This window comes from Desmodus rotundus, chromosome 2 (assembly GCF_022682495.2).
Source record: "Desmodus rotundus isolate HL8 chromosome 2, HLdesRot8A.1, whole genome shotgun sequence".
NCBI lineage: Eukaryota > Metazoa > Chordata > Mammalia > Chiroptera > Phyllostomidae > Desmodus > Desmodus rotundus.
In genome coordinates, this window is record NC_071388.1 from 52,322,404 (window position 1) to 52,348,106 (window position 25,703).

At 36.2% G+C, this 25,703-nt stretch overlaps 2 protein-coding genes across 3 annotated transcripts in view; one reads left to right on the top strand and one right to left on the bottom strand.

Annotated features, from left to right (window-relative positions):
- PAQR9 (progestin and adipoQ receptor family member 9) overlaps nucleotides 1-3,549 on the bottom strand; it is a 45,155-nt gene extending 41,606 nt beyond the window's left edge. Inside the window, exon 1 of the mRNA XM_045192055.3 lies at nucleotides 2,968-3,549. The gene's annotated coding sequence lies outside the window, so the exon portion shown is untranslated. The remainder of the gene's footprint in view (nucleotides 1-2,967) is intronic.
- Nucleotides 3,401-25,703, top strand: part of U2SURP (U2 snRNP associated SURP domain containing) — a 45,365-nt gene continuing 23,062 nt past the window's right edge. Inside the window, exons 1-13 of one of the 2 annotated variants that reach the window (XM_045192052.2) lie at nucleotides 3,401-3,538; nucleotides 10,905-10,949; nucleotides 12,252-12,383; nucleotides 14,745-14,843; nucleotides 16,758-16,872; nucleotides 17,536-17,669; nucleotides 20,175-20,242; nucleotides 20,770-20,864; nucleotides 20,943-20,978; nucleotides 21,065-21,147; nucleotides 22,365-22,530; nucleotides 22,720-22,931; nucleotides 23,856-23,899. In XM_045192052.2, the coding sequence (XP_045047987.1) occupies nucleotides 3,494-3,538; nucleotides 10,905-10,949; nucleotides 12,252-12,383; nucleotides 14,745-14,843; nucleotides 16,758-16,872; nucleotides 17,536-17,669; nucleotides 20,175-20,242; nucleotides 20,770-20,864; nucleotides 20,943-20,978; nucleotides 21,065-21,147; nucleotides 22,365-22,530; nucleotides 22,720-22,931; nucleotides 23,856-23,899 (1,274 nt within the window). In that variant the 5' untranslated portion in view covers nucleotides 3,401-3,493. The remainder of the gene's footprint in view (nucleotides 3,539-10,904; nucleotides 10,950-12,251; nucleotides 12,384-14,744; nucleotides 14,844-16,757; nucleotides 16,873-17,535; nucleotides 17,670-20,174; nucleotides 20,243-20,769; nucleotides 20,865-20,942; nucleotides 20,979-21,064; nucleotides 21,148-22,364; nucleotides 22,531-22,719; nucleotides 22,932-23,855; nucleotides 23,900-25,703) is intronic. The other variant, XM_053918233.2, reaches the window with a different exon arrangement.

The window sequence follows — 25,703 nt, forward strand, 5'->3', positions numbered from 1 at the left end:
AATCTGAAAAAGAAAAGTATGCCATATTGTCTGATAAAAAGATCTACCATGATAGGAACGTGAAAATCAAGCCTCATGTGTTTTAAGACCACTACAGTTGGACTTGTTACTGGCAACCAAATAAAACTGACAAGAGAAATAGTCTTGTTCATTTTCTCTTCGTAAGTTCATTCTCCACCCAGCCTTTTAATTACCTGGTCTTGCCTCAAGAGTTTCAGTCTTCACAGGGATATTTAGACTCTTCACTGGTGGAAGGTAGGGCACAGGCTAAGTGAGGTCTGATCTGTGGGTCCGAGCCGATCCCACCTTTGGACTGCAAGGCCGTAGTAAGTAAGAACTACCTGATTGTTGCCTTCTGCTACAGTTGTCCCGACTTGGCACGGGCAACTAAGTCCTCCTTTGTCTTTGTCTCACACTCGCACACACCCCATACTCACTTAGGAACACCCATTTCCACAGCACTCCATCCGGACCATCCTGGGTTTCATTATCTTTCCCTCACCCCGTCACCTGAGGATACATCTATTGATTTTTTTTTTTAAGACAGACAGGAAGGAGGGAGAGACACACACATACAACATTGATGTGAGAGAGAAACATAGATCAGTGGCCTCCTGTAGGTGCTTGGACTGGGGATCAAACCCCCAACCTAGGCAAGTTCCTGTCCAGGAATGGAACACGCCACCGTTTGTGCACAAGGCAGCGCTCTAACCAACTGAAACACCTGGCCAGGGCTCATTATCTTATTTTTACAAATGCTACATAGTAAGGGTAATCTTTCCACCAGGATCACAGCTAAAAAGAGCAATTTTTATTACCTTCAACCTGTCCCTAGTCCATCCGTGGACTGTGTGATTGGGAAAATGTAATACGAACTGCAGTAAATTGGATTGTTTCCTTACTATTCATGTGCAGTCCCTTGGCAACAGTAATTGTGAGTCTAATTAAAATTTCTGATTCTGTAAAATTCCATGTGTACATTCATGCTACTTCATCCTCATTCATTTGTAGTTTGAGTAATAGGGCCAAGATTTCATGACTTACATGTATTCAGGAGAACTCTGCTCATTGCCGTGACTGTGTTTTTAAAAGTGTACTTAATTAGGCCTTAATAAAGGCCTGTGTACTACTTCTTGTCAGGTAACATTAGTCTGATTTCCTTTGGGACTTTATTGTATAAAAAAGAGAGGGAAGAAGTCTGCATTGACTTTATTTTTAACTTTTGGGGTAAATATTTAGTAAAAATTATTTGTATGGGAAGTAGGACTTTAGGGATTCGAATAAAAAGTGTGCATATATTCACTTTGTAAGAGACAAAATCAGCCTGCAGCATTGCCAGAACATGACTGGGCACAGCCAATCCCCTTCCTCCCATGACTGGGCACTTCTCCCTTCCTCCCAGCTGGTGATTTCACTTTCTAATCCTAGACTGTAAACAGATAATTAGGATCTGGTGTGATGAGCATCTTGCCTGAGAAGTATAGGGTCCCATGGATCAGAAGCAGCCTCTAACTGAGGCTTAATGGCGGAGGGAGGTCTACAAGGTCCTAGAGGAAGTACCATCTTTAGTAAGAGTAGAAAAATTGATTAGCTTTCAATTAGAAGCCAGGAGGAGGGTGGAGGAAGCAGCACAGAATAGAAGAAGTGTAATAATATCTGAGATTGAAAATAAATTTAGCCTCTGGCCAGTTGGTTAGAGCGTCATCCCCATACACCAACATTGCAGGTTCAATACCTGGTCAGGGCACGTATAAGAATCAACCAATGAATGCCTAAATGAGTGGAACGACAAAAATCAATGTCTCTCTCTCTCCCCCTCTTCCAAAATAAATAAATAAAAATTTCAAAAACGACAATAAATTCAATTGGATTAGAGGTTGCAAAACATTGTTCCATTTTAATTTCAATGTACACTTGTCACTCTCTAATTATTTCTTGCTTAGAAATGATTTCTTTTTTGCTATTTGTTCATTGTCTGTTCTTCTATCCCCATCCCCTCACACAGGAGCCCTAGCCTGCTGATTCCCTAGTGCCTGGCACATATGACGGTTAACATTTCTTGAGGGTCTGCCTCTCTCTGCCCCAGGCCCCAACACCATCCAAACAGACAAAATTCTACTTCTCCAGAGTTAGTTCAAATGCTGCCTTCTCTGTGAAATCTCCCCCATCCCTTTACCCCATCCCTACCCTGAGAATTATTTACTTCATTCAGAGACCCCACAGCTAATTATCCTTACTTACAGTGTCCATTTAATTTTGCGTAGTGATAGTTTGCTGTTTCCTTCTCTTGCCCAATCCTCATTAAGTTTTAATCATAGAAAGACAATGTATTTTTACTTGTCTCTGTAAATTCAACACTTTGGCCAGGCTGTTATACACAAAAAGTTCTCAAAAATATTTTGCATAAATAAATTAGGGAGAGAAGGTCGTGAACTTGTCTTCTTCCTCCCTTCCCTCAGTCTTCAGTGCCATTTTTTAAACCTTAAAATCTGACCATATAACAGTCCTACTTAAAACCCTAGTAGGCCTCTCTATATCCTCAGAATTCTAACCACGAAGCATACTGGTTGCCTCAGGGCCCTGCGTGACCTTGCTCCCCATCCATCTCTCCAGGCACATCCCTCCCTACCCCTGGGCTAACAAAACCGTGACCACGCAGAGGCCTACTGATTCGCGCCACCAGGCTTTTATTTCAACTACTCTCTCTGTATGGTATTCCCTTCCACTTCTGTGATTAAACATGGAAACACTCAATTAAAAAACGTAATTGTTAAATAACTTCCATGTATGCTGGATTTGGAATAGTGTGTATTTACGATTTCCTCTCATTCACCCTCTCTCTGCGGGTACCCACTCATTCTGTAGACCTCCTAAACGGAGTCTATCGGCTACCTTCATTGCCGGAATCTCCGATTGGGTCAAATGCTGCTCTCTCCGCTTTCTGGGCACAATTCTATATTCAAGTACCTTGAGCAGACTGCAAGTTTCCCACCAGGGTGTGAGCTCCCGAGGTGGTGCGAACAAGGTCTTTGTCCAGGGAACGCTGGGTACCCCGAGTTCGCTCCAGACTTATTTTCTCAGTTGAGGTAAAATCCTGCCCAGGTGATCAGTGCGTTTCTTCTTTAAGGAGACGTTCCCTCCTCGCCAGGAAACAGAGCTGGCTCGCACCTACCGGGGTTTAGCGCTCGCAAAAGAGTTAAGTATCAGCTGGCCCTGAAAGCCGGGACAAGCAGGTGCTCTACATTTCCGGGTCCAAAAAACACGCCCAGCCACCGAGACCGACGAGAAAAACCAGTGTAGGGGGCGGGGCCGGGGGGGTGGTGGAAATCGCGACAACGGAAGTCACGTGTGCAGAGCTAGCGTTCCCTATCTCGGCAGTTGACTATTCAGCCTTGAAGGCGCTCTGGCGGGCTCCGCTGTGATCCACTCTCTCAGCTCTCGACTCGCTCGAGCTGCTGCTGCTGCCACCGCCGAAGGAGGGGCAAAGCTCAAGATGGCGGACAAAACGCCAGGCGGGTCTCAGAAGGCCAGTTCAAAGGTAATTTCTTAGAGGGCTTCGTAAGTCAGTGAGTCTCTTACTGTCCTCTGGGGCCTGCAGACGCCTCTGGCCAGCTGGAATAGGCTGGGTGGGGGTCCGCGTTCTGGTCGCGATGGTAGGCCGGGCTGCGGACGCACGGCTGTGCGCAGATTGAGAGGCCTGGTATCTCCCCTTAGTCCCAGCCCTGTTTTGGCTCGAGACTCGCGGCCCCTAGGGTAGGGTGGCTTCCCCGAGTATTTCGGCCGGTGCTTGACATTGGAGTGAAATCAAGGCCTGAGGTCTGAAACGGTGAAAACGCGCTGCTGTGTCTCACCTTGTTTCGCTGAGGCCACGGGTCAGCGCTTGGGGTAGGCGGGAATCGCTTCCCCGCGATAAAGTCCCTGCTCCGCTTTTCTCGGTTCTTTAGTTTTGGATCTCACGCTTCCGGCCTCCCTCACTTTCCTCTTTGCCCTGTCGGGAATAAATAACCTGTAGGGCCTCCAGTTGTGAGGGGAGGACCAAGAGTGGAGGAACGCGGGGAGGGAAGTGCAGAGGCGGCCGGCGCAGGTCTCCTTTGCAGTGCCGCACCGCCCGGGTTGATTCTCTGCGCTTCACACGTGGTCTTACCTCATTCCAGAGGAAGTACAAAATGAGCACTTCATTCCTGGGCTCGTATTCGAGGACTCGGGGTCCCCCGCGTTCCTGTGTGTTTCACTCAAAGGGGAACTTCCGTGTACTTGGAAGCCACCTTAGATTATTAGTACTGTTGAGTTTACAGGGAGCCGTGTGCGTGTATTTGTGAAACCATTGAACCCTGTGGAAGTAGTTTAGTATTAGTTGTATTTAGTAGCGTCAGGTCTTAGTTGCCATCGTGGGCGGTCCATTTAATCGTTCTTTTTCTTTGAGTTCCTCATCTCGAACACGATATAAAAAGTAATAGGTACTGCCTGGAGTAGTTGTTAAGGTTTTTGATGGTGATGTAAGAAGTTGTGTAACACTTAAAGGTTTTGGGGACTGTTACACTTAGAGTGAGTGTGATTATAAGTCGGTTATTAGGAAGTTAGGGCAAGCCTTGCGATTACAAATTGTTGTGACAGACGTAATAACCCGTTTTGTACTTGCTCTCTCAGTTTCTAATAAACCACATTTTATGCTATTTGGTGAATGATGTTCATAATTAGTTCGTAATTAGTAATGGCTTTACCAGACATCCTTTAGTTATATAGAAACTATGGTAGAGGGACAGTTTTGCGTTTACTCTGTTATTTTCTTCCTTCCCGGGTACATTTCCCCCCGGGGAGTAGGGGAGTAGTTGGGTACCTTACTGAACCCACTTCCTCTCAACGGACTCATGATAAAGCTAGTTAAATCCGTAATAATTCATGATTTAGCGTCAAAATTTTTGTTTTTTTCTGAACGAAATATTTTAGGTATATCCTATTTTGAGGTCTTGGATACATTGAAAACATCTTAATGTCCGTGTTCAGTCTTATATAATAGTTCTTCTTATGGTTGTGTATGACTGTAACCTATAATTAACTTGTGGGGTCTTCCAGTGATCTTTTTAAATATATTGCTTTAAAATTAATCATCAGGTGATGCCATTAAGAGATTTTCTACTGATGTTTATAAAAGGCATCTCAGTATTCAGAGGGTATTGATGTGACTTAATTAATGTGGAGGCTGCATAATGTGGAAAGATCTTGGATTTTTGATAACAAACGATTTGGATTCAGATTCTGCCTTGGTACTTAATTACATTTGCAGTTTTAAGGCAGATTGTGTAAACTATTGAGTCTCAACGTCCTCTTTTGTGATGTGGATATAATCCCTTTTTTACAGGGTTGATAAGTAAGGATTAAATGAGTTAATGTCTATAAAGTACATAATACTAGTTGTTTTCCCTTTTTATTATTAGAGTAAATTAAAAGTACTTCTCAAAATGTCAGGATAAAGTCGAATCCTGAGATAAGTCATTAATTATCATGATGACTTCCCAGATTGTTGCTTTTTATTTTTAACACAAGTCCTGACAACTGGAGAGAATGTCAGGTCATTTTGGCTAATACTACAGTGTTTGGAACTTCTGGTCTTTGATCTTTGGCTTAATTTCCCTTCCCCTGGTTACAGCAGATGAGTGACATTGTACAATACCGATGGACTGAAAAGATTCTTCTGTTTCATGCTTACTCTTTTTTGGTACTTAAATTCCCATTAATATGGGGAGGAATGTTTGTATATCATATTTCTAGACATTGGGGACAATTTTAATTTAAAAAGGTACAACATACAAGGTTTTTGCCATTGATAATGGCAAGATAATTTCACATGTCTTAATTATAAAATAAAGAGATGAAGTTAGATAACCTGTGCAGTTTCTTCTAGCTTTAAAAATGGCATGTTATATATGCATAGTCAAATGACTTTATGTGTAGTTGTCCCCCATGAAGAGATCCCATGCCCTTTTATTTTTTATGTAATTTTGCTATGCTTTTCCTTTTAAAGCCTGTCAAATAGAAGGATTCAGTAAATGTTTTAGGAATGGGCTAAAATTTTCCTATGCATTATTCCTGTTTATCACCAGATGAAAGCACTACTTTGGGAGAGGGGGCATTGACGCCATGTTGTAGCTCTGATTTTGGGAAGAGAGACAGAGAAGGAGCCTATAATTATTTGTTTATAAATTTGTTAACCATATTTCCTTATAATTTTATTGAATTATTATTTTGATTTTAAGAGATTTTTTTTGCTTGCTTGCTCAGCAAAAATGAGGATATGAAGAATAATGATATTTTCTTTCCTCTGCATGTCCTGTGCTAGTAATGGTACTAGTACCGAATTGTGTGCCTGTTATTGCACTCTTACAACTTTTGCTATATTGTCAAAAATTGGATTAGATAGGTAAATAAACAAGGAAAATACTGCTGGCTTTCTGGACATTCAGTGCTAAGTTGGTTTGGGAAAATTTTTGATTGACAGTTTTCTTAAAGGTATTTCACATGTAAGAAATAAGTACAATGAGGATCCATTCAAGGCTGGTGATCCTTAGGTATTTGTTACTGTCTATGTACATATTCTTTTGTGGTGCCTGAAGATGTGTAAACCTACAAAAGATACCCATTTGCCTTACTGCATCCCATTTGGAATGCAAGTTGAAGACTCCTGCCTTTGTCTTTTTACAAAGAACTTCAATTTTGAAATAAAAACTTGCTACCGGATAGTAAACTCAAAAACATTGACATTAGAAATGATTTGCCTCAATGCTTGTATTAAGTAGCTTTAACATTTTATTACACACCAGCTATGTGCTAGATATTTTGCTGAAATAACTTTTTTGAAAGCAAGATACATTTCCCTATAGCACTTGAGACTATTTTGTACTGTTAGAAGTTTCTTTGAGGAGTTAAATATTTTGCATTAGACCCATCCTCAGTTTATATAAACTACAGGAGATTCAAAATGTAGTTATGACTTCTCATGTGTTGGTAGTATTTTGGATGTAATTTTAAGAATAGTTTCAGGGTTTTTTTAACTTTATTGTACATAGTATATGTCTCAGTGATCCTACAGATTTTTTTTTTTTTTTTTTTTTTTTTTTTTTTAAATAGAGATGGACCTTGGTTTGGCTTGGAGAGTGGTATTAAGCCAGGAAGCTTCTCCATGTTAGTGAGGGGACAGTATAGCATGTTGATAGTATGCAGTGCAATTTCATCATGTAGGTACTTGTTGCAACAGGTTATATCAGCAAATCTGTTGAGGATCTGTCAATTGCCATTCTGGTGCTTGATTTTGAGAAAAAGAAGAAAAGACATTAAATAAGACCCTTCCCCCTTTTGGGCAGTATGCAGTCTAGTGGAAGAAGAGAATCAACATTCTACTACAAGGCAGAGCTGTTAGAAGCACCTAAAAGTTTAGGGAAAGGACTGAGAGCTGGTTGTATTCCAGGGCAGGGAATCTTCAAGAGCAAAGGGGACTCTGAGTGATTGAGTCCTTTTGAACAATAAGAGTTTTGTAGAACAATAAGAGTTTTGAACAGTAAGAGTGGGGGTGTAAAAAAGAGATGGGTGAGGCGAAGAAAAAAACTGCTGGGAAATGGATTGATAAGTGGTCTGGTTTAGTAGGGTGCTTGCATATGACACAAGGAGCTGAGATGGAAAGGTAAGTTTTAGCTAAATTGTGGGAGGGCTTTGAATGCTACAGAGTAAAATTAGAGAGCCATGGAAAATTTGAGGCAGGAAAGTCCTTTATGAAAGCAATTCTGGGGGTATAGTTTAGAAGGATTTGAAAGTGAGGAGGACCAGTTTGAAGATCATCGCAGTGCTGATAATTGAGGATTGCTTCAAAAGTATCACTTCACATCCTTTCTGGAAGCTTTCCCTAACATCTTCCATTAAGATTTGCCAGTGCTCTTGTGGCATAGCCACATTTTTGCTTGTCTCTTTTGTTAGCTGCTAATGATAGGAGCTATGTCTTTCTTTACTTTATATCTAATGCAAGGCACAGTACCAGTAAATGGGTGAATACATGGAAGATCTGAACCACATGGTGTCTTTAGAAAGGAAAAGGGGCCCTTGTAGAAGAGCTAGGATAAACAGAACTTGACTCAGTTGATTACAGGGGATAAGGAGAAGGAGTCCAGGATGACCCTGTTATAGTGCTCCTGCTGCTGCCTAACACATATTGATTAGGTAATTACTATGTATCGAACCCTGTTCTACGTGCTTCACCTGTATTTATCCTTCACAACATTCCTGAGGCAGGTGCTATTCAGTTTTATATATGAAGGAACTAGGCCCAAGATTACAAATTCTGATTCCAGGTTTGTGGTTTTAACATTTTACTACTTCCACACCACCCACTGTCAGATAGGTCAAGAGGACAAGATGGTTTGCAGGGAATTTTAGACACACTGGATCTGAGTAGCTTGCAGACATGAGTTGAAAATGTGTACGAGTAGCTGAGAGCAGACTGGGACCTATGAGAGGGACCAAGGTGGAAGATGAAGAATGGGGTCTTCCCAGTACAAAGAGGTATTGATTTGCTTCCTGTGGGAGAGATTGTTACACTTGTAGGGATGCAAGTTGATGCTTTAGAAGATGAGAGGAGAAAGACTTTTGAGAGACAGAAATGGGAATGGAGAGTTGACTACACAGAGTGGCAGTGTTGGAGGAACGTTACTGTGGATGGATAGCTTGCTAATTTGAAAACTTGGGTTGTGGAGGTCTTTCACTTGAACTAATGTAGGAGCAGCCAGGAAGAAAAAAGTAGTTTTTATTCTCAGCCACCAGGATACAGGGTCATATGGCATACTTGTAATTGGCTTTACCTTTTTCTCCTCAGCAGCTGTCAGAATGATTCTTTTTCCTTTTGGATTTTCTTGCTGTCCTTTCCCACACCTGTACTGTCAGCTTTCCTTCCCCTGAGATAAATTTCTGTTGTGTTTGCTTCTTTATTTCCTCAAACCTTCCCAATTCTGCCCTTTCATTTCTTGCTTTTGGGTCTTTCTCATTTTGATGAAGAATTGTGCTACAGACTTCCGAAGATCTTTAAGCATTAATTTGTTGTTTGTAAGTTTAAAAGAAAACAAAAACCTAAGCCCAAGACAAATGGTATAGTTCAGTTCCAGGTTAAGAAGGAGAGGCTCAGCTTCTGAGATAGCATTACATTTACTGTTTATCTGGACCATTAGCTTTAGAAGTTGGCTATTCTTTTAAACTCTTATTAATTACTGTTTGAATTTAACTTCCATATCAATGGGAGATGTCTGGTTTGCAGTAAATATGACCAGTGCCATCTTAGGTTAATTGAAATCAGCTGATGCATCTCCTAAGCCATGCTGTTATTTTTAAGTCCTGGAAATGATTTGGATGTGGTGGCATAGAAAATAAAAGGAAGAATACATTCTTAGCTTCTTTTGGATGCTTATTCTTCTGGTTGAACTTGAGAATTATTTTTGGCAATCCATTTGCCCCCTGGCAAAGATTTCCCTTTGGGATTTAGAGCTGTCAAGTGAAATTGTATTAGGTATGTAAATAAATTTGGGTATTAATGGACATTTTCTTAATAATGAGTTTTCCTGTGCAGGAATATGATTAAGTCTTTTCAAAAGGTGACTTGAATAATTGAACCTTTATGTGTAGTTTGTGTTTTCTTCACACAGGTTGTGTACATTTTCTTTAGTTGGTTTCTAGGTGTTTCATATTTTTTGTTACTGTTATGATCAGGATGGTATTTTTGTTACCTAGCAGGTTAATACTACTACATTGGAAGCCAGTTGGGTTTTTTTCCCGAGACCATTCTTATCTTTTGATGAACTTTTTTTCTTTTCTCAGAGAAATTATTTATACTCTTTGATTTTTAATTTCTAAGTGTTTGCAAATGGGCATATTTCAAATTGTGTTTCAAAGTGTTTCACAGAGTTAATTTAAATATCAAAAAAATTCTTCTTTCATACCATCTCGTCTTTTAGGAAAGGCTAGCTGGGAGAAGAAAGTGAATGAGGAGGATTACAGTAAAAGCTGGGGACAGAAAAGTGATGGATAGAGAGAATGGAGGTGGAAGGTATCTTGGTGCTTGGTTATTTCAGGCTGCTTTTGACTAGGACCCATTAAAGTGGAGTTCAGAGAAAAAAATTGATTAAGAAAATCCGATGAAGTACTGTGTGTATCCATATGAATCTTATTTAAATAGTCTCGCAGCTTGGCTTCTTTGTCCTTAGATGAATAGTGAAAAACCAATAAAATGTCTTAGGCTGTGTATAATCTGAACTGTAAATCAATTAAGAAAAAAATAAGATGAGATTTTGAGCGTTGATACTGTTGGAAACTGCCGCAACTTGAAGACTGAACTGTTGTGCAATAGTCAGCCACAGTGGCATGCCCAAGTGGAAGCAGCCTCCTTAAAACAAGCTGCAAATGGATGTCTATGGGGGATTTGATAGTAGGATTTTGTTTTTCTGGAACTGTTTCTGCAGTTGAATTTGTACCTTTTGCTAGATACCCAGGGTTTATATGTGAATTTTCTTGCTGTTAGAATATCCTTACATGAGTTTGGGTGATTGGAGAAAGGAGGGGAGGTTTCTTTGTTATATAGTAGGTTGCTGCAGGGTCAGTGTTGCAGCAGTGAACAGTGTGTCTTAAGACTGTCGTTTGCATCCAGTTTTGGAAAATACCCCTTCTGAATTTTGAAGAATGGATTTGCACATTTATTATGGATCACAACCTTTTTGTAAGTTAGAGATTGCCCCTGTTTAGTTTTATTAGCTCAGAAGAAATTGCAAGTTTGGAAAAATTAAGTCTGAGAAAAATTGAGTATGAGAAATCCTTGTTAGCATAGTAAGACATTTCTCTGATCAGTTAATACTGACTTTTATTTTTCATACTTTCAGACCAGATCATCAGATGTTCATTCATCTGGATCTTCAGATGCACATGTGAGTATAAGAGACAGTCTTTGTGTTTTTCTTTAAAATTTAATTTTTTTTTGTTTATATCTCTACCCTTATTTTACTTAATAAGTGGTTATGTGTATGAGCCTATTTTCTTTCACCTTTTTTGTTTGGTGCTCTTCTTTTTTTGTTATGTTCACATAAGTTGGGCCTTCAAACCATGTGAGAAACCTAGTATGTTTATTTCCTTATTTTTTTTTACTGTGCTTATAAAATTCTGTACAGACGTAAATGTGTATGCTTGTACATTGACGGTGGCATTGCATTACACACACGTATTCTTTTCTCATTGCACAACATGCCTATTGGACATCCCTGCACGTAAGCAGGCATAGTTCTTGTCTAGACTTTCCAACAGCATCATAATGTTCCACAGGGGGAGGTTCCGTTATTTATTAAGGTATTTTTCTGTTGATGGGCATATACTTTTTGTTTAAAGGGTTTTGATATTTTGAATAATACTGCAATAAACATTCTTTACCTACGTTATTAAAATAGCACTCAAAGTATGGTTTTTCAGACCCTTGAGAGTCACTGAGAATCTTCCAGGAATCTGTAAATTCAAAACTATCTTGCAATAACACAAAGACATTATTTGTCTTTTTCCCTGTGGTGACATTCGCACTTACGGTGAAAAAGCAATTGACGGGTAAAATGTCGGCACCTGAGCAAGAATCAAGGCAGTGTTATCAAAATGTAGTAGTAGTCATTGTATTGTTTCCCATAGGCATAGTAAAAACATGCTAGTTCTCCTAAGAGTGTTCTTGGTGCAGTAGTAAAATTACTAATGTAGTTCTTGTCCTTTTGTGTGATTCTTTTAATGTTTTATGCGATGAAATGGCAAGTACTTATGAGGAAGCTCAGCCTACCAAAGTGTGATGTTTGTCTTGAGGAAAAGCACTTGTGGAATTGTTTAAACTGTGAAATGAAACTGGGTTCTTTTTTCCTGCAATACCATTTTTATTCCAAGGAGCAACTGGCAAAGTATGGTGATTAGATTTGGGTGTTTGCAGGTATCTTCCTGAAAATGAAGGAAATGAACCTGTTACTTCAAAGTAAACGACTCTTTGTCACTATACAAAATTTGAGCATTCAAGTGCATGGTATAGAATTACTGGAAGCTTTCCGTATACATGAAGACTTTCCTGATGAAATTGGTGATGGTATTAAGAGATGAGAGTTTCGATAGTGTATAACTAAATTTGTCAGTATTTGAACATTTGAGTTACTTCTAATTTTCAATACTACATATGTGATTTTTGAAAACTTGTTTTCCTTTTCCTGAAGATGGATGCATCTGGACCCTCAGATAGTGATATGCCAAGTCGGACACGACCTAAGAGCCCAAGAAAACATAATTATAGGAATGAAAGTGCCCGTGAAAGCCTTTGTGATTCTCCTCACCAGAATGTGTCAAGAGTAAGTGTTGATAGAGATAGGGAAGTATAGTTAATGGTTAATTTGTGCTTCAATTTGGTGGTTGGGTAGCTGGTTTTGTACTTGTTGTTACATTTTGTACTATTTGAAAATAGCATTCTTTGTTGTATTTGGGTTAATGATAAACTTAAGTTCATCCAAGGAAATGTTTTTTTAGCTCCTAAGTGAATCGGTTTTATTTAAAATTTTATTTAATAAACCAAGGAGTGTTTTGAATGTAAAATGGTTAATGGTCAGATTTATTGTTCCTTTCTTCTCCCAAACATTTACTGAACCAAGTGCCAAACGCCAGTCACTGGAAATACACAGATGGTTGAAACATAGCTTTTGCTCTCAGAGAGCTTACAGTCTTGTCCTGGGAAGCAAACACAACAGGTGCTGTTTACTCTGGTTGGTGCATTGTCCAGGGCTATACTAGAACCTAGAAAAGGAGCTTCTTTATTGCATGTGTCTGAAAGGTGCTTTTGTTTTATTTTAAATATTTTCTTGTGATTAAATTTAGAAAATAAAGAAGATAATCAGCACCAGTCAGTATTAATAACAGTAACATTAATAACACTTCATTTTTCTTGTTAGGTATTTCTCAGCACAAAAATATTGCTACTTTGCAGGATCCATTTTACAGGAACACACTTAAAAATACTCTGTTCTTAGTTCTGATTTTAAAAATTTTCACAAACATTTTGTAAGTAAACTTTTTAATGGATGATTGTATTTCTTTGCAAAAACATTCCTTAATTTCCTTAACCATTTCCCTATTGGACTAAGCTCTTAGGATATAAATAAAATGTAGCCCAAACGTTTTGTTTTGTAAAATTATGTCTTTCATTGAATTCATGTGTAATTTTATAATTTGTTTAAACTTTTGAAGTTGAAACCAAAGATGCTGACTGAATGATGGCAAAACATTTTTTTTTTCTGTCTGGGAGAGAAAATTATTTTGAATCTGTTCCTGAAACCCAGTATTGACTTCTGGGTTAGAAAGTGCTCTGTTTTCTCAAAGGGATTTTAATGTAACTTTAAGATAGTTTGCAGCAATATTATTCTTTTATTCTGCCTTTCTCAGGGGCAAGCCTTTTTAGTAACTGGGGATTGATTGTCTAATTTTGGCAATTTAGCTTCTCATTTTAGCAGGTGCTAGAGAAACCTTCAAATTTCAATTGCAGAGTAATATTTTAGGTTGTATTTAATTAACATATTTTTTAAGTTATGAATCAAAATCTAACATTCAAATGACTGACTGAACTAAAGGCCTGCAGTTTATTCAAGCCATATCTCAGAAGGAAATTGCTTCTAAGTTACATAAATGAAGATTTCATTAAAGTACTGTTTTCTCAGAAAAGAAAATGAAATTATTATGTTCATAAATATCAGTGTTGATGAAGAACAAGTGGATAAAAAAGTTGTGGTACATATATACAATGTAATATTACATGACCATAAAAAGAATGAAATCTTATTATTTGTGACAGCATGGATGAACCTAGAGAGTATTATGCTCAGTGAAATAAGTCAGAGAAAGACAAATACCACATGATTTCACTTACACATGGAATCTCAATAACAGAATAAGTGAGCAAGCAAAATTGAAATAGACTCATAGATACAGAGAACAGACTGAGGGAACTGGGTGAAAAAGCTGAAGGGATTAAGAAGTACAAATTGATAGTTATAAAATAGTAATGAAGATAACAGTGTACAGTATAGGCAATATTGTCAATAGTATTGTAATAACTGTGGTGCCAGGTGGGTACTGAAAATATCAGAGGAGACAAAATGGGAAAGCACTGAAAGCAAAAAGAAAAAAAAAAAGAATGAAGTTATTTACTGAATTGTACAAGGAAGTGATGCGATTTGTAGTACGTGAACTGGCGGTTATAGATGGTATTTCGATTTCTGCTACTGAACCATGGAAATGTATCCCTCCTTCCTCCCTATTGGAAATACCTGTTTTCTATTCTGCTGCTTTTGCTCAGAAATATCTGTACTTTCCCTCAACTGCTTTTATTCTTGCTGCCGACAAGCAAGTTGAATAAGTTCGAAGCCTTTTTACCCTTTTTAAAAAAAATGGCTTTTGTATGTTACTAAACTTATGTTAGCAAATGAAGGTATTCTTTATTGAATACTTCAGGATTAAGAGCAAGGTAGGCAGGCACCTGATGCTTAGAGTAGTACCCTCAGCTTTTCTTCTTTGCAGTGAATTTTTTTTCCTTAAGTCATCTATTCTGAAGATTGGTTTATTAATTGAGGTGTATCAGTTGAGTTATACACCTCAGTTGAGTTCTTAATGAGGTTGCATTAAGAATGTGTATGTAAAGGTATGCTTTTTATTTCTTTTCATAGCCTCTTCTAGAAAACAAACTTAAAGCATTCAGTATTGGAAAAATGAGTACAGCTAAGCGAACTTTAAGTAAGAAGGAGCAAGAAGAATTAAAGAAAAAGGTAATATTTAAAATGTATTTTGAGTTATCTTTGGAAATAAATATTTCTAAAGGGGGCAGTAAGTGTATGGGCAGTAGAGAGCTGTTTTCCAGAGACATTTGACTTCCAGGGTATTTTCACCTGCCACCTCCAAGTCAAATCTGTGACGTAAGGTGTAATCAGAGGAGTCTAGCTTCTATACCCGTGTGTCTTCCACCATTTTCTCTGTTGTGTAACAGTTTTGATTATTTTCTGGTCATTCCTCTTTTATAAGCAAGTGTGTACACATAGATTGTACCCACTCCTTTCTTAGGTGCACTGTAGCATGCTATATATACTACACTTTTCTCCATCCTGCTTTTTTCACTTAACATTATATCTCAGAGATGACTGTAAGTATATTGAAATACTTATTTTTTTTAAATAGCTGTGTGGATAATGCAACAGTTCTTGCATCTAAAATTCTATTGAGGGCATTTGTGTTTTGGTCTTTTGACATGTCAAGTAGTGCTCTTATGAGTAGTATTATGCATATGGTGTTTTTGCTAGTGTATGATTGGGGAATATATCCGTAAGTGAGATTACTGGGTCAATGGTAAATACATCAGACTAGCTCTGCCAGATACGGTCAGATTGCTCTCTATAAAGGCAGGGCCATTTTGCATTCCTGTCAGCAATTTCTGAGAGGTGGTTTCCCCATAGCCTGTCAACAGAGAATGTCATCAAAGAAGTTTTGCCAATCTGCCAAGTGAAAATAGTATAGTTTTAAATTTGTATTTCTCTTATAAATAGAGTAGTACAGCTTTTTTTGTGTTTGTTTCTGTGAATTGTCTACTTATAACTAATCTTTCTGTAAGTTAGGTTATCTATATTTTTTAGGAACTCTTTGTATATAGATATATTAACACTTTATGTATGATACAAAGTGCAATGTTTTATCCCAGTTCACTGATTGTCTTTTTATTTTGCTTCTGGTGTTTTTTTCATGTAGGAAGTATTTATTATGTAATCAGATTTATCAGTCCTTCCATTGGGTTTCTGACTTTTCAGTCAAGTTTTCCCCACTTCCAGCTTACAAAGGAATTTCCTCATTTTTTCTAATACTTACATGGTTTTATTTACTTATGTATATTGTTTTTTGAACCTGTACCTGAGGATTGAACCCACAGACTTTTGGTGTACAGGCCCATGCTCTAACCAACTGAACCACCCAGCCAGGGCTGGTTTTGTTTTTAAATTAAATTTGATAATTTGCACTTCTACTTGTGTATAATGTGAATAATTGGTTCATTTTTATCTTTTTTCAAATAGCTAGCAAGGTACCCCCCACCATCATTCATTGAAAAGTCCATTTGTACCGATTTGAGATGCCACATTTTTTGAATGCAGAATTTTCACATGCTATTGGATTTATTTCTGTATTTTTTATTCTGTTGCATTGGCCTTTCTAGTCATATGTTTTTAGGACATTTAATGTAGTTATAATGGAAATTGTCAAGGTTCTTAGCTTTTTTTTAATGCCAACTCTCTGGAGATAAGTCTGCTTCAGTTTCTAATATTTATATCTTCAGTGGTTTGTGACAGAAATCTTTGTATTCACTGAATTAAATTATTGTGCTGTGGAAATAATATAAACATTAATAGAATAATATATTTTTTATAGTCAGTTATCATTAACCATTGAATTGTCTTTAAACAAATTAGTGGGTCCTTTCCTGGTCCCACCAATTGCCAGTAGAAGAGCAAAGCCTCTGTTAGTTTCAATGTTAATTAATATTAATATCTATTAAGGATTAGTTATTGCCCATTAGGACTTCTTAACCTGCTTTCCCCAGTGTGGGGAGAGGTTTCATTGACATTATTCCTGGAGGAGTTTAGCCCTATGAACAATAATAATTTTTATATTGTGATATTAATATATTCATGTAAATTTAGGAAGATGAAAAGGCTGCTGCTGAGATTTATGAGGAATTTCTTGCTGCATTTGAAGGAAGTGATGGTAATAAAGTGAAGACATTTGTGCGTGGAGGTGTTGTTAATGCAGCTAAAGGTAAGTATGAATATTATAGCCCTTGAGTAAACCCAAAAGCCTTGGATAAATGACTGCAGATAATTATGAAATAAGTTTGCTTGCTTTTGAATTTAATGTTTTCTATCAGCACCCTCTAGTGGTGATATTAATTAGCAAATTTAAGTGGCCAAATATGGATTAATGAGAAATTGGAGCCAGATAAGTTTTAAAACTATTTATTACCTTCCAAGTTTTTATTTTTCTAAAAGATTTTATTTATTTTTAGAGAAAGGGGAAGGGAGGGAGAGAAACATCATTTGATTGCCTCTGGCTCTCCCCCAACCAGGGACCTGGTCCACACAACCCAGGCATGTGCTCCTACCCGAAATGAACTGGTGACCTTTCAGTACGCTAGACAATGCCAAACCACTGAGCCGCACCAGTCAGGGCTACCGTCCAAGTTTTAAGACAGTAGAATACTCTCTAAAAATTTTAATATATGTCATAGTTTTGCTCTAAAATGATTAAATTAGTATTTTTTGAGAGTAGGGTATTAATTGAATTTAACTTCATATTTGGTCAATAATGATTATCTTAGTACTAAAGGCATTTTATTAATTTTTATTTTTAGATAAAAATAACAAGTAAATAAAATCCAAATAATGTAAAATTAATACTGAAACTTAGTATTTTAAATTCCAGAAGAACATGAAACGGATGAAAAAAGAGGTAAAATCTATAAGCCATCTTCAAGGTTTGCAGATCAAAAAAACCCTCCAAATCAGTCATCCAATGAAAGACCACCATCTCTTCTTGTGATAGAAACCAAAAAACCTGTAAGTCATATTTAAATAAGTGACCACAGATGTTGAGATGGTGCTGCCAGTGATACTTTCAGTACTTCCACTGTAGGCAGGACTTTGGTTTCTTTTAAATTATTTTGGGAGTATATGTTGAGTTTTGATGCTTAATCTTCCTAGATGAGAGAGAATAAATTAGAGTAGGACATGTAGGTAGATAATAGTTTGTGCTGTTGGAGCAGTGGGCACTTGCTGTTGCTATACTCATGTTGCTATGACTGTATTTTACTCATAGCATATAGCATGTGACGGTTTTTAGGTGTAAATGTAAAATAGGTTGTATTTTTAAACAATTCTTAATTGAAGTATTTAAATTATGTCAGTATGTGTAGTGTTAGTTACTTTGGAAGCTAAATGTACTCCAGCAGTGTGTATTATACCTAAAACAGTTTTGAAAGTTATTTGGAATTGCTATCAGACACATTCTTTTAAGTATTCTCAATGTTAGTAAAGTTTTTATTTTTTTGAGGGTGATGCTTTTATGAGGGAAGGCAGATGTCATTTAGAATCAGGTTTGGTGAAGAAATATGATTACATTGAATAATGAAGCTGATTTTTCTTATATGACTTTTAAAATAGCTCTGAAAGCAATTTTTAAAAATAACAACAGCTTTATTGATATTTAATTCATATACCATAAAATTCATCCTTATAAAATACACAAGTTATTTTTTTTTTCTTCTAGTATCTTTACTGTTCTGCAGCAACCACTGATCTCTAATTTTAGAACATTTTTATTACTTCAGAAAGCAACCTAATGCCTATTTTTAGTTATCGCCGGTCTCCGGCAAGCACTAATCTTCTTTCTTTCTCTTTGGGTTTGTCAGTTCTGGACATTTTATGCAAATGGAGTCATACAACATGCGGCGTTTTTTGTCTGGCTTCTTAGCATAATGTTTCAAGGTTCATCTGTGTTGTGACATATATTAGTACTTCATCCCTATTTGTGTTTGGATGGTATTTCATATTATGGATATACCCCATTGCTTATCTGTTTATCACCTGATGGACATTTGAGTTGTTTCTACATTTTGGCTATTATAATAGAATAATGCTGCTATAAATATTTGCATATAGGCTTTTGTGTGGACATACATTTTTAATTCCTTTATATATACCTAGGAGTGGAGTTGCTGGGTTGTATGGTAACTATTTAACTTTTTTGGAAACTGCTGAACTATTTTCCAAAGTAGCCATACCGTAATATAGTCCTATCAGCAATGTATGAAGGTTCCAGTTTTTCCATATTCATCAATCCTTGTTAAAGTAGTCTGTTTAAAAAATTTATTATTGTCATCTTAGTGGGTATGAAGTTGTTCCTGAAGGTTGTGGTTTTGATTTACACTACCCTAATGATGTTGAACATTTCTAATGGATTTATCATCCATTAGTAGTCTTCCGTGCAAATAAATGTCTTTTCAGATTCTTGGCCCATTTTTTAATTTGCTTATTTATTTTTTGTTGCCTCGTAAGAATATTTTACACCTTCTGGAGTCCTGTTTCTTAACAGCTCTCTGATTTGTAGATGTTTTTTTTTCCCATTCTGTTGGCTATTTCTTCACTTTATAGTGTCCTTTGAGCCACTAAAGTTTAATTTTGATGTTCAGTTTATCAATATTTTTTTCTTGTCACTTGTGCTTTTGATGTCGTGTCTAAGAAATTGTTGCCTAATTTAAGGTCATGAAGATCAACTTCTGTGCCTATCTCTTAAGATTTTATAGGTTTTAGCTTCTACATTTAAATCTCTGAACCGTTTGAGTGAATTTTTTTTTTATACAAGGGTGGGCAAAAGTAGGTTTACAGTTGTGAGTATGTGAAAGTTTATTCTTGTATTATTATTTATTAATTATTGTATGATTTATTTGTATTACAACTGTAAATCTACTTTAGTCCACCCCGTATGGTGTGAAGTAAAGTTCCGACTTCATTTGTTTTGCATGTGGGTATCAGTTGTCCTAGTATCATTTGTTAAAAAGACTATCCTTCTCTTTTGAGTTACTTTGGCACTTTTTAAGAAGTTATTCCAAAAGCAGTTTTCAAAGTAATTGTGTAAAAGAAATTTCACAGATGTTACCGATTGCTTCAGTAATTATCCTTCCAAGGATATTGTTTTGAGGCGTGTGTATTTTTGGTTGTTGTTCATGGCAGTTCAGTCACTTTGTAAGTTCATTAATTTTGCCCCCTGTTCCCTCCAACAGTAATATTCAGTCAGGCCTAAGTATTGCAGGCTTTGGGGGTGGGTAATGTTATGTTCCTTTTAAGACTGCTGGTTGTTATTTTGTTTAATTGTTATTAAAATTGTTAAAATCTTAGTTTGCCAGAACAGGAAGGGAAACTGGTAACAGAAGCATTCATTCTTTCTAATTTAAATAATTAGAACATAATTGGCACTACAATAAAAACTATTTAAAATGATTATTGAACCATTAGTTTTATTTACCCTTCCTTTGTTTGAAGTATAACTTGTCATATCCTTCATAGCCACTGAAGAAAGGGGAGAAAGAAAAGAAAAAAAGCAATTTGGAACTCTTCAAAGAAGAACTGAAACAGTAAGTTTTCTAGTGCTGGGAATGGCTGTCAGAGGTAAACTGAGTTGATACTTTGTGGCAGGTATGAAGAGTGGAGCATACCAGTTAGTTACTACTAACTGGCTTACCATGAGGTTTTTTTTTAGATATTGTAGAGGTATTTTGTGGGGTAAGTTTGAAAATACATTAGCATTTCATCCAGCATCTAGTTTGCTTGTATTATGTGGATGCAATTGAATTGATTAATGGCTGGAGTCTTGTTTGCAGTGGAAACAATATAGTTACTGAAGTGTAGAGGTGAGGAATGGTGGGACTTAGCCAAGGAAAAACAGATTCTTGGTTTTAATGTTGAATTTTTTCCTCACTTTAACAGTGGGCTTTGTATTTCATTGATGGTATGATATATCAGAAATTTTCTCATAATTCTGTTATAGCTGAGGGGGACTCTTAATCTTATCTGAAGATGATACCTGGGTAGATTCTGTTTTTATTAAATGTGAACAAATAAATTTTGGCTCATTATTAGTGATTGTAAATATTTTCAACAGAATTCAAGAAGAGCGTGATGAGAGACATAAAACAAAAGGCAGGTTAAGTCGATTTGAACCACCTCAGTCAGATTCTGATGGTCAGCGGCGGTCCAGTAAGTGACGTTTGTTTTTGTGTTTACCTTTGTGATGAACTATTCTGAAAACTAAAAATTGTTTTCTTTCTTTTAAAGTGGATGCGCCTTCAAGAAGAAATAGATCATCTGGTGGTAATACAGTTTTTTGCTTTTTTAATTAATAGAAATTGTCTAGACATTGTATTTTTCAGGTTATAATTTTTTTTTCTCTGCTTTAGTTCTTGATGACTATGCTCCTGGGTCACATGACGTGGGAGATCCAAGCACTACTAATTTATACCTTGGAAACATTAATCCACAGGTAATATTAGAAAACTAAGATGAATGTTGACTTCCATGCATTTATGTTTTTTGAAGAACACTGCTTTGTCAATCAATAAAGTCAATAAAGTCAAGAATCTGAAGTAAGCAAATTTGATGGAACTAGAGTCTCTAAAGTTTTTTGCTGGTATGGGCTGAATTGTTTTGTAATACTTCTTAAGGGTTTGTCTCCTCTTATCTGTAACTGCACTACACGTACTCTGAATTTGAACAGTTTTACTGGGTTCTGGTTTTATTATTTATCACATGAGGATAAGGCCAACAGCAAACGGTATCTTTTGAGACTATCTCCTGCTGATGCATAGCTTGCTTCCTTACGGATTTCCTTCACCTTCCCCCTCCTCCCACCCCATAGTAACAAACTAGTATTTGTACTTCTTGTCTTTCATATTTTTTATATTCTTTTCCCCATGTCAGTGTTAATTGTGTTATGGGGAATGTAGTGGTTGTTACACATAGAATACTCTCTTAAATCTTTTTTTAATTTTTAAAAATTTTTTATTTTTATTGATTTTAGAGGGTGGAGGGAGAAACATTGATTTGTTCTTCCACTTGTTTATGAATTCATTGGTTGCTTTTTGTGTGCGCTATGACCAGGGATCAAACCTGCAACCTTGGCGTATCGGGAGGATGCTCTAACCACCCGAGCTACCCGGCCAGGGCTCATAGTGTACTCTTTTTAAAAAGTGTATGTATTTTTGGCCTTACTGTATATTTAGTGTCTTCTCTTTTTTTGATTACATTGGTAGCTAGGTGCTGGAAAAAAGAAAAGGTGATTAGATCCTGTTTTTTCTTTTATTGCCAACAAATACTTCCCTCTTAACTTAAATGTGGACATTAGTGCTGCCTGAAAAAACATTGCTAAATGCCTAAACACACTTACTTTAGATGCAGGATCTCCAAAGGAGGAAGGGAGGAAGTAAAGGTGTGCTTTTGAGTTTTCTAGCCACCCAGCCCCATCATCCTGGCTACTAGTTTATATAAAATAGTGTGTTTCTTGTATGAAAAGATTTGTGAGTGCCCCATGAGGGCAGGATTTGATTTATGCAGAGGGCCTAGTTCTTCAGTGGGAAAATGTGGCATTATCATTATCATTTATCATTTGTGGCAAAAACTACTTTACTTTTTGTTACATAGAGTTCTTTTCTCTCTCTCTCTTTTTTTTTTAACATACAAAAAACTAACGACTTTTAATAGATGAATGAAGAAATGCTGTGCCAAGAATTTGGAAGATTTGGACCATTAGCCAGTGTGAAAATTATGTGGCCTAGAACTGATGAAGAAAGAGCAAGAGAGAGAAATTGTGGTTTTGTGGCCTTTATGAATAGAAGAGATGCTGAAAGAGCTTTAAAAAATTTAAATGGTAAGGAAGTAATTACTTGTTTATAGAATTTAGACACTTTTTTTTTTTGATCTGGAAAGTATTTATAAAAATCAGAGGAAAATAAAAAGGACCAGAAATGAAAAGGTTAAAAATTAATTAAAATCCCAGAAATCTTTTATTTTCTTTTGTGAGTTATTACCAAGGTAACCACTCTTTTCTTTCTTATAGGAAAGATGATTATGTCTTTTGAAATGAAGTTAGGTTGGGGTAAAGCTGTGCCTATTCCTCCACACCCAATATACATTCCTCCTTCTATGATGGAACATACGCTTCCCCCACCTCCATCAGGACTGCCTTTTAATGCGCAGCCTAGAGAGCGGTTAAAAAACCCCAATGCTCCCATGTTACCGCCACCTAAAAACAAGGAGGATTTTGAGAAGGTAATTTTAAAAATGTACATAGGGCCGCATATATTTGTAAATACTAAATCTGTGGTAGTATTTCTTTTCAACAATTTTATAGAAAATGTGTAATTCTGTTTGGCAACTCTTAAGTAGATGTGTTCCCTGCCTTAGCCCATGGAAACCCTGTTTGAAATACTAGGTCTTATTATTGTGGCTGCCATTCCTTTTTGACCACTTATTAAGTTCCCCTCCCTTCCCCATTTATCCACTGTTGTATCCTGGTTTGCTTAAGTACAGTATCTAAATTTACTTTGTTCTGAGAAAGTGATGATTTTGTACTTAGTTAAGTGACTTTTCAGTTAGAAAGACCTCCTAAATAGTTAAACTGTTTGGATGACAGCTAGCTTAACTTAGTTCTCAAGATTTTAGGTATTTGAATATTTGAGAGCAAATGTGGTTTTTAAAAAACATTAACTCTAGTAAAAGCAAAGGGTGAGTATTTTCTTTTTATTAAACATAAAACCAACTTAATTTCAAGTTACGAGAATTTGTTGGTTACATTATGAATTAATTAATTACACAAAATGTCAGGGCTGGTTTTAAAGGCTTGGGAACAAAGTAGCAAATTGTATTATGGTCAGAAGCAAACAGTTAATTATTTCACAAATTAAAATCTTTATCTGATAATTCTCAGTGTAGTACCTATTGCAATGCATTGATGTGCATTCTGGCAGGAATGTTCTGATTCTTTGCATTTGGTGAACATTTATTGTTCACTGGACACATACATTTTGCTTTTATGTAATTGCTTAGTGTATAATTACTTCAAAAGCAGTGATTGCCTGCAAAACTTGTGATTAGATGTGTAGTATTTTCAATGCATATGTATATTTTTGCTTGTTACTTGTTAACAATACTCACATATTCTATGTTTATTATCTGATGTGACTTCATATACAGACTCTGTCGCAAGCCATAGTCAAAGTGGTTATCCCAACAGAAAGGTACATGTTTTTCTTTATTATTACTGATCTAAATATAGACAATATCCCCTTCTGAATTAAAAAAAAAAAATGGTGTTGAGGAAAAGGTGATATCTTGACTGAGCAATGGTTCCTTCCCAGTACTTCTTTGGGGGATATTTGAAATTTAACTAACTTTAGTATACTGTGCAATTTTATGTCATTATCTGTTTTGTTTTTATTGTCACCATTGTAGGGAACTTCATAGCTTTAGTTGTTAGAATGTGTTAATAGGTTTAATCTGGTGGTGTTAGTCTTAATCATATTAGATTATTGTGATGGGGAAATAAGGGTTTTAAATGTATCTTAAATTTTAGATAATGTTATAGTTTGACCCAGTCTGTTATTTTTTTCTTTGGTTCTGAATTGTCTGTGTGTAATATACAATCTTAGTCTAGTTTCCTTATTGAAGGCATAGCTTTGCTTTTTTCTGATTGATTAAGGAATTCCTGTTTTCATGAACACTGAACATATTAGAAACTTTTACAAATGATAACAAAGGTATTTGGAATTCTTTTATTTTCCTTTTTTTCCCAACATGGCAGAAGAATTCATGCTGTAGGTATGCTCTTGCTCAGTCAAGCTAAGCCTTTTCCCAAACACAGGAACACAACACTGGTTGAATATTAAATGAACACAAAAGAATACCAAATTCTCTTTGACATTGGCCTTGGTGAGCAACACCAGCTGAACTGTCTGCGGCAGCGGGGGACCAGGAAAACATCATGGGATGGATTGGGAAAGTATACAGTTTTTGACCAGACATTGGTACGATCAACTCCAATAAATGTGGTTTTATTATAACTGAGAAACAATTTTTTTGTTGTTGTTGCCCAGAATAAGATAATTACCATTTTAAAATAAAATAGTGCACTTAAAATGTCACCTTTTTGTACTACACTGTTTCATTCTGGTAGAAAAGTCACCATTTTAAAATAAACACACAATCCTTAAGGAAAAAGAGTGTGATAGCATTTATTTAGTAATGTTGAGTTGAAGTTAGCAACAACTAATTGTCAGATTCTGATTTTAAATAATTGTATGCAACATTTTAAAACTTCTTTTAAACTCTAAATTTTCTAAAAATAGATTTTATAGTTACAAGCCTGTTTAAAACTGTAGCGGGTTTTTTTCTTCTACTGATAAATCATTCACAGGAAAATATTTTGTAGCATTCAGAAAGCATATATCAAATAGTATCTTTACATGTGGCTCAGCTTCTTTCTGAACTAAATGTTGAGTACATTTTGCTTAAAAGTCTTAATTCATCATTAGAATGATTCCTTTAAAACTTGGTAAACCATTTTTTCATCTATCTTTAATACCTAAAGCAAATTGCTTTTGACTTAATTCATACAAGTTTCTGAATGTATAGCAGTTATCCACCTAGAAATTGATTTTTATATATGATACATAAAATTTCCCTTCACTTTAATTTGACACATACCAGTGGGAGTTTTGCATCTGAATCATGACTTCACACTATGTCCCTTTCTTCAAAATAATATCATTAACTATGGATCTGAGAATACATTCATTCTCATTTGGATATCAAGAACTGCAAATTTGCAGAGCAATTAATTCTTCTGTAAAAGAAAAACAGTTTTTAGATTTAAAAGTAATGTTTTTTAGCTTTTTGTTTTAACAATTTGAAGTTGAATCAGTAGTTTTTAAATGTGTAGTTTCCCCTTTGTAAAGATTTAAACCTTCATAGAATTTTTTGACCTCTTTAGGACCCTTTAGGTAGTCAAAAAATTCATTTTTTTTTCACTATGTAGAGATTTTA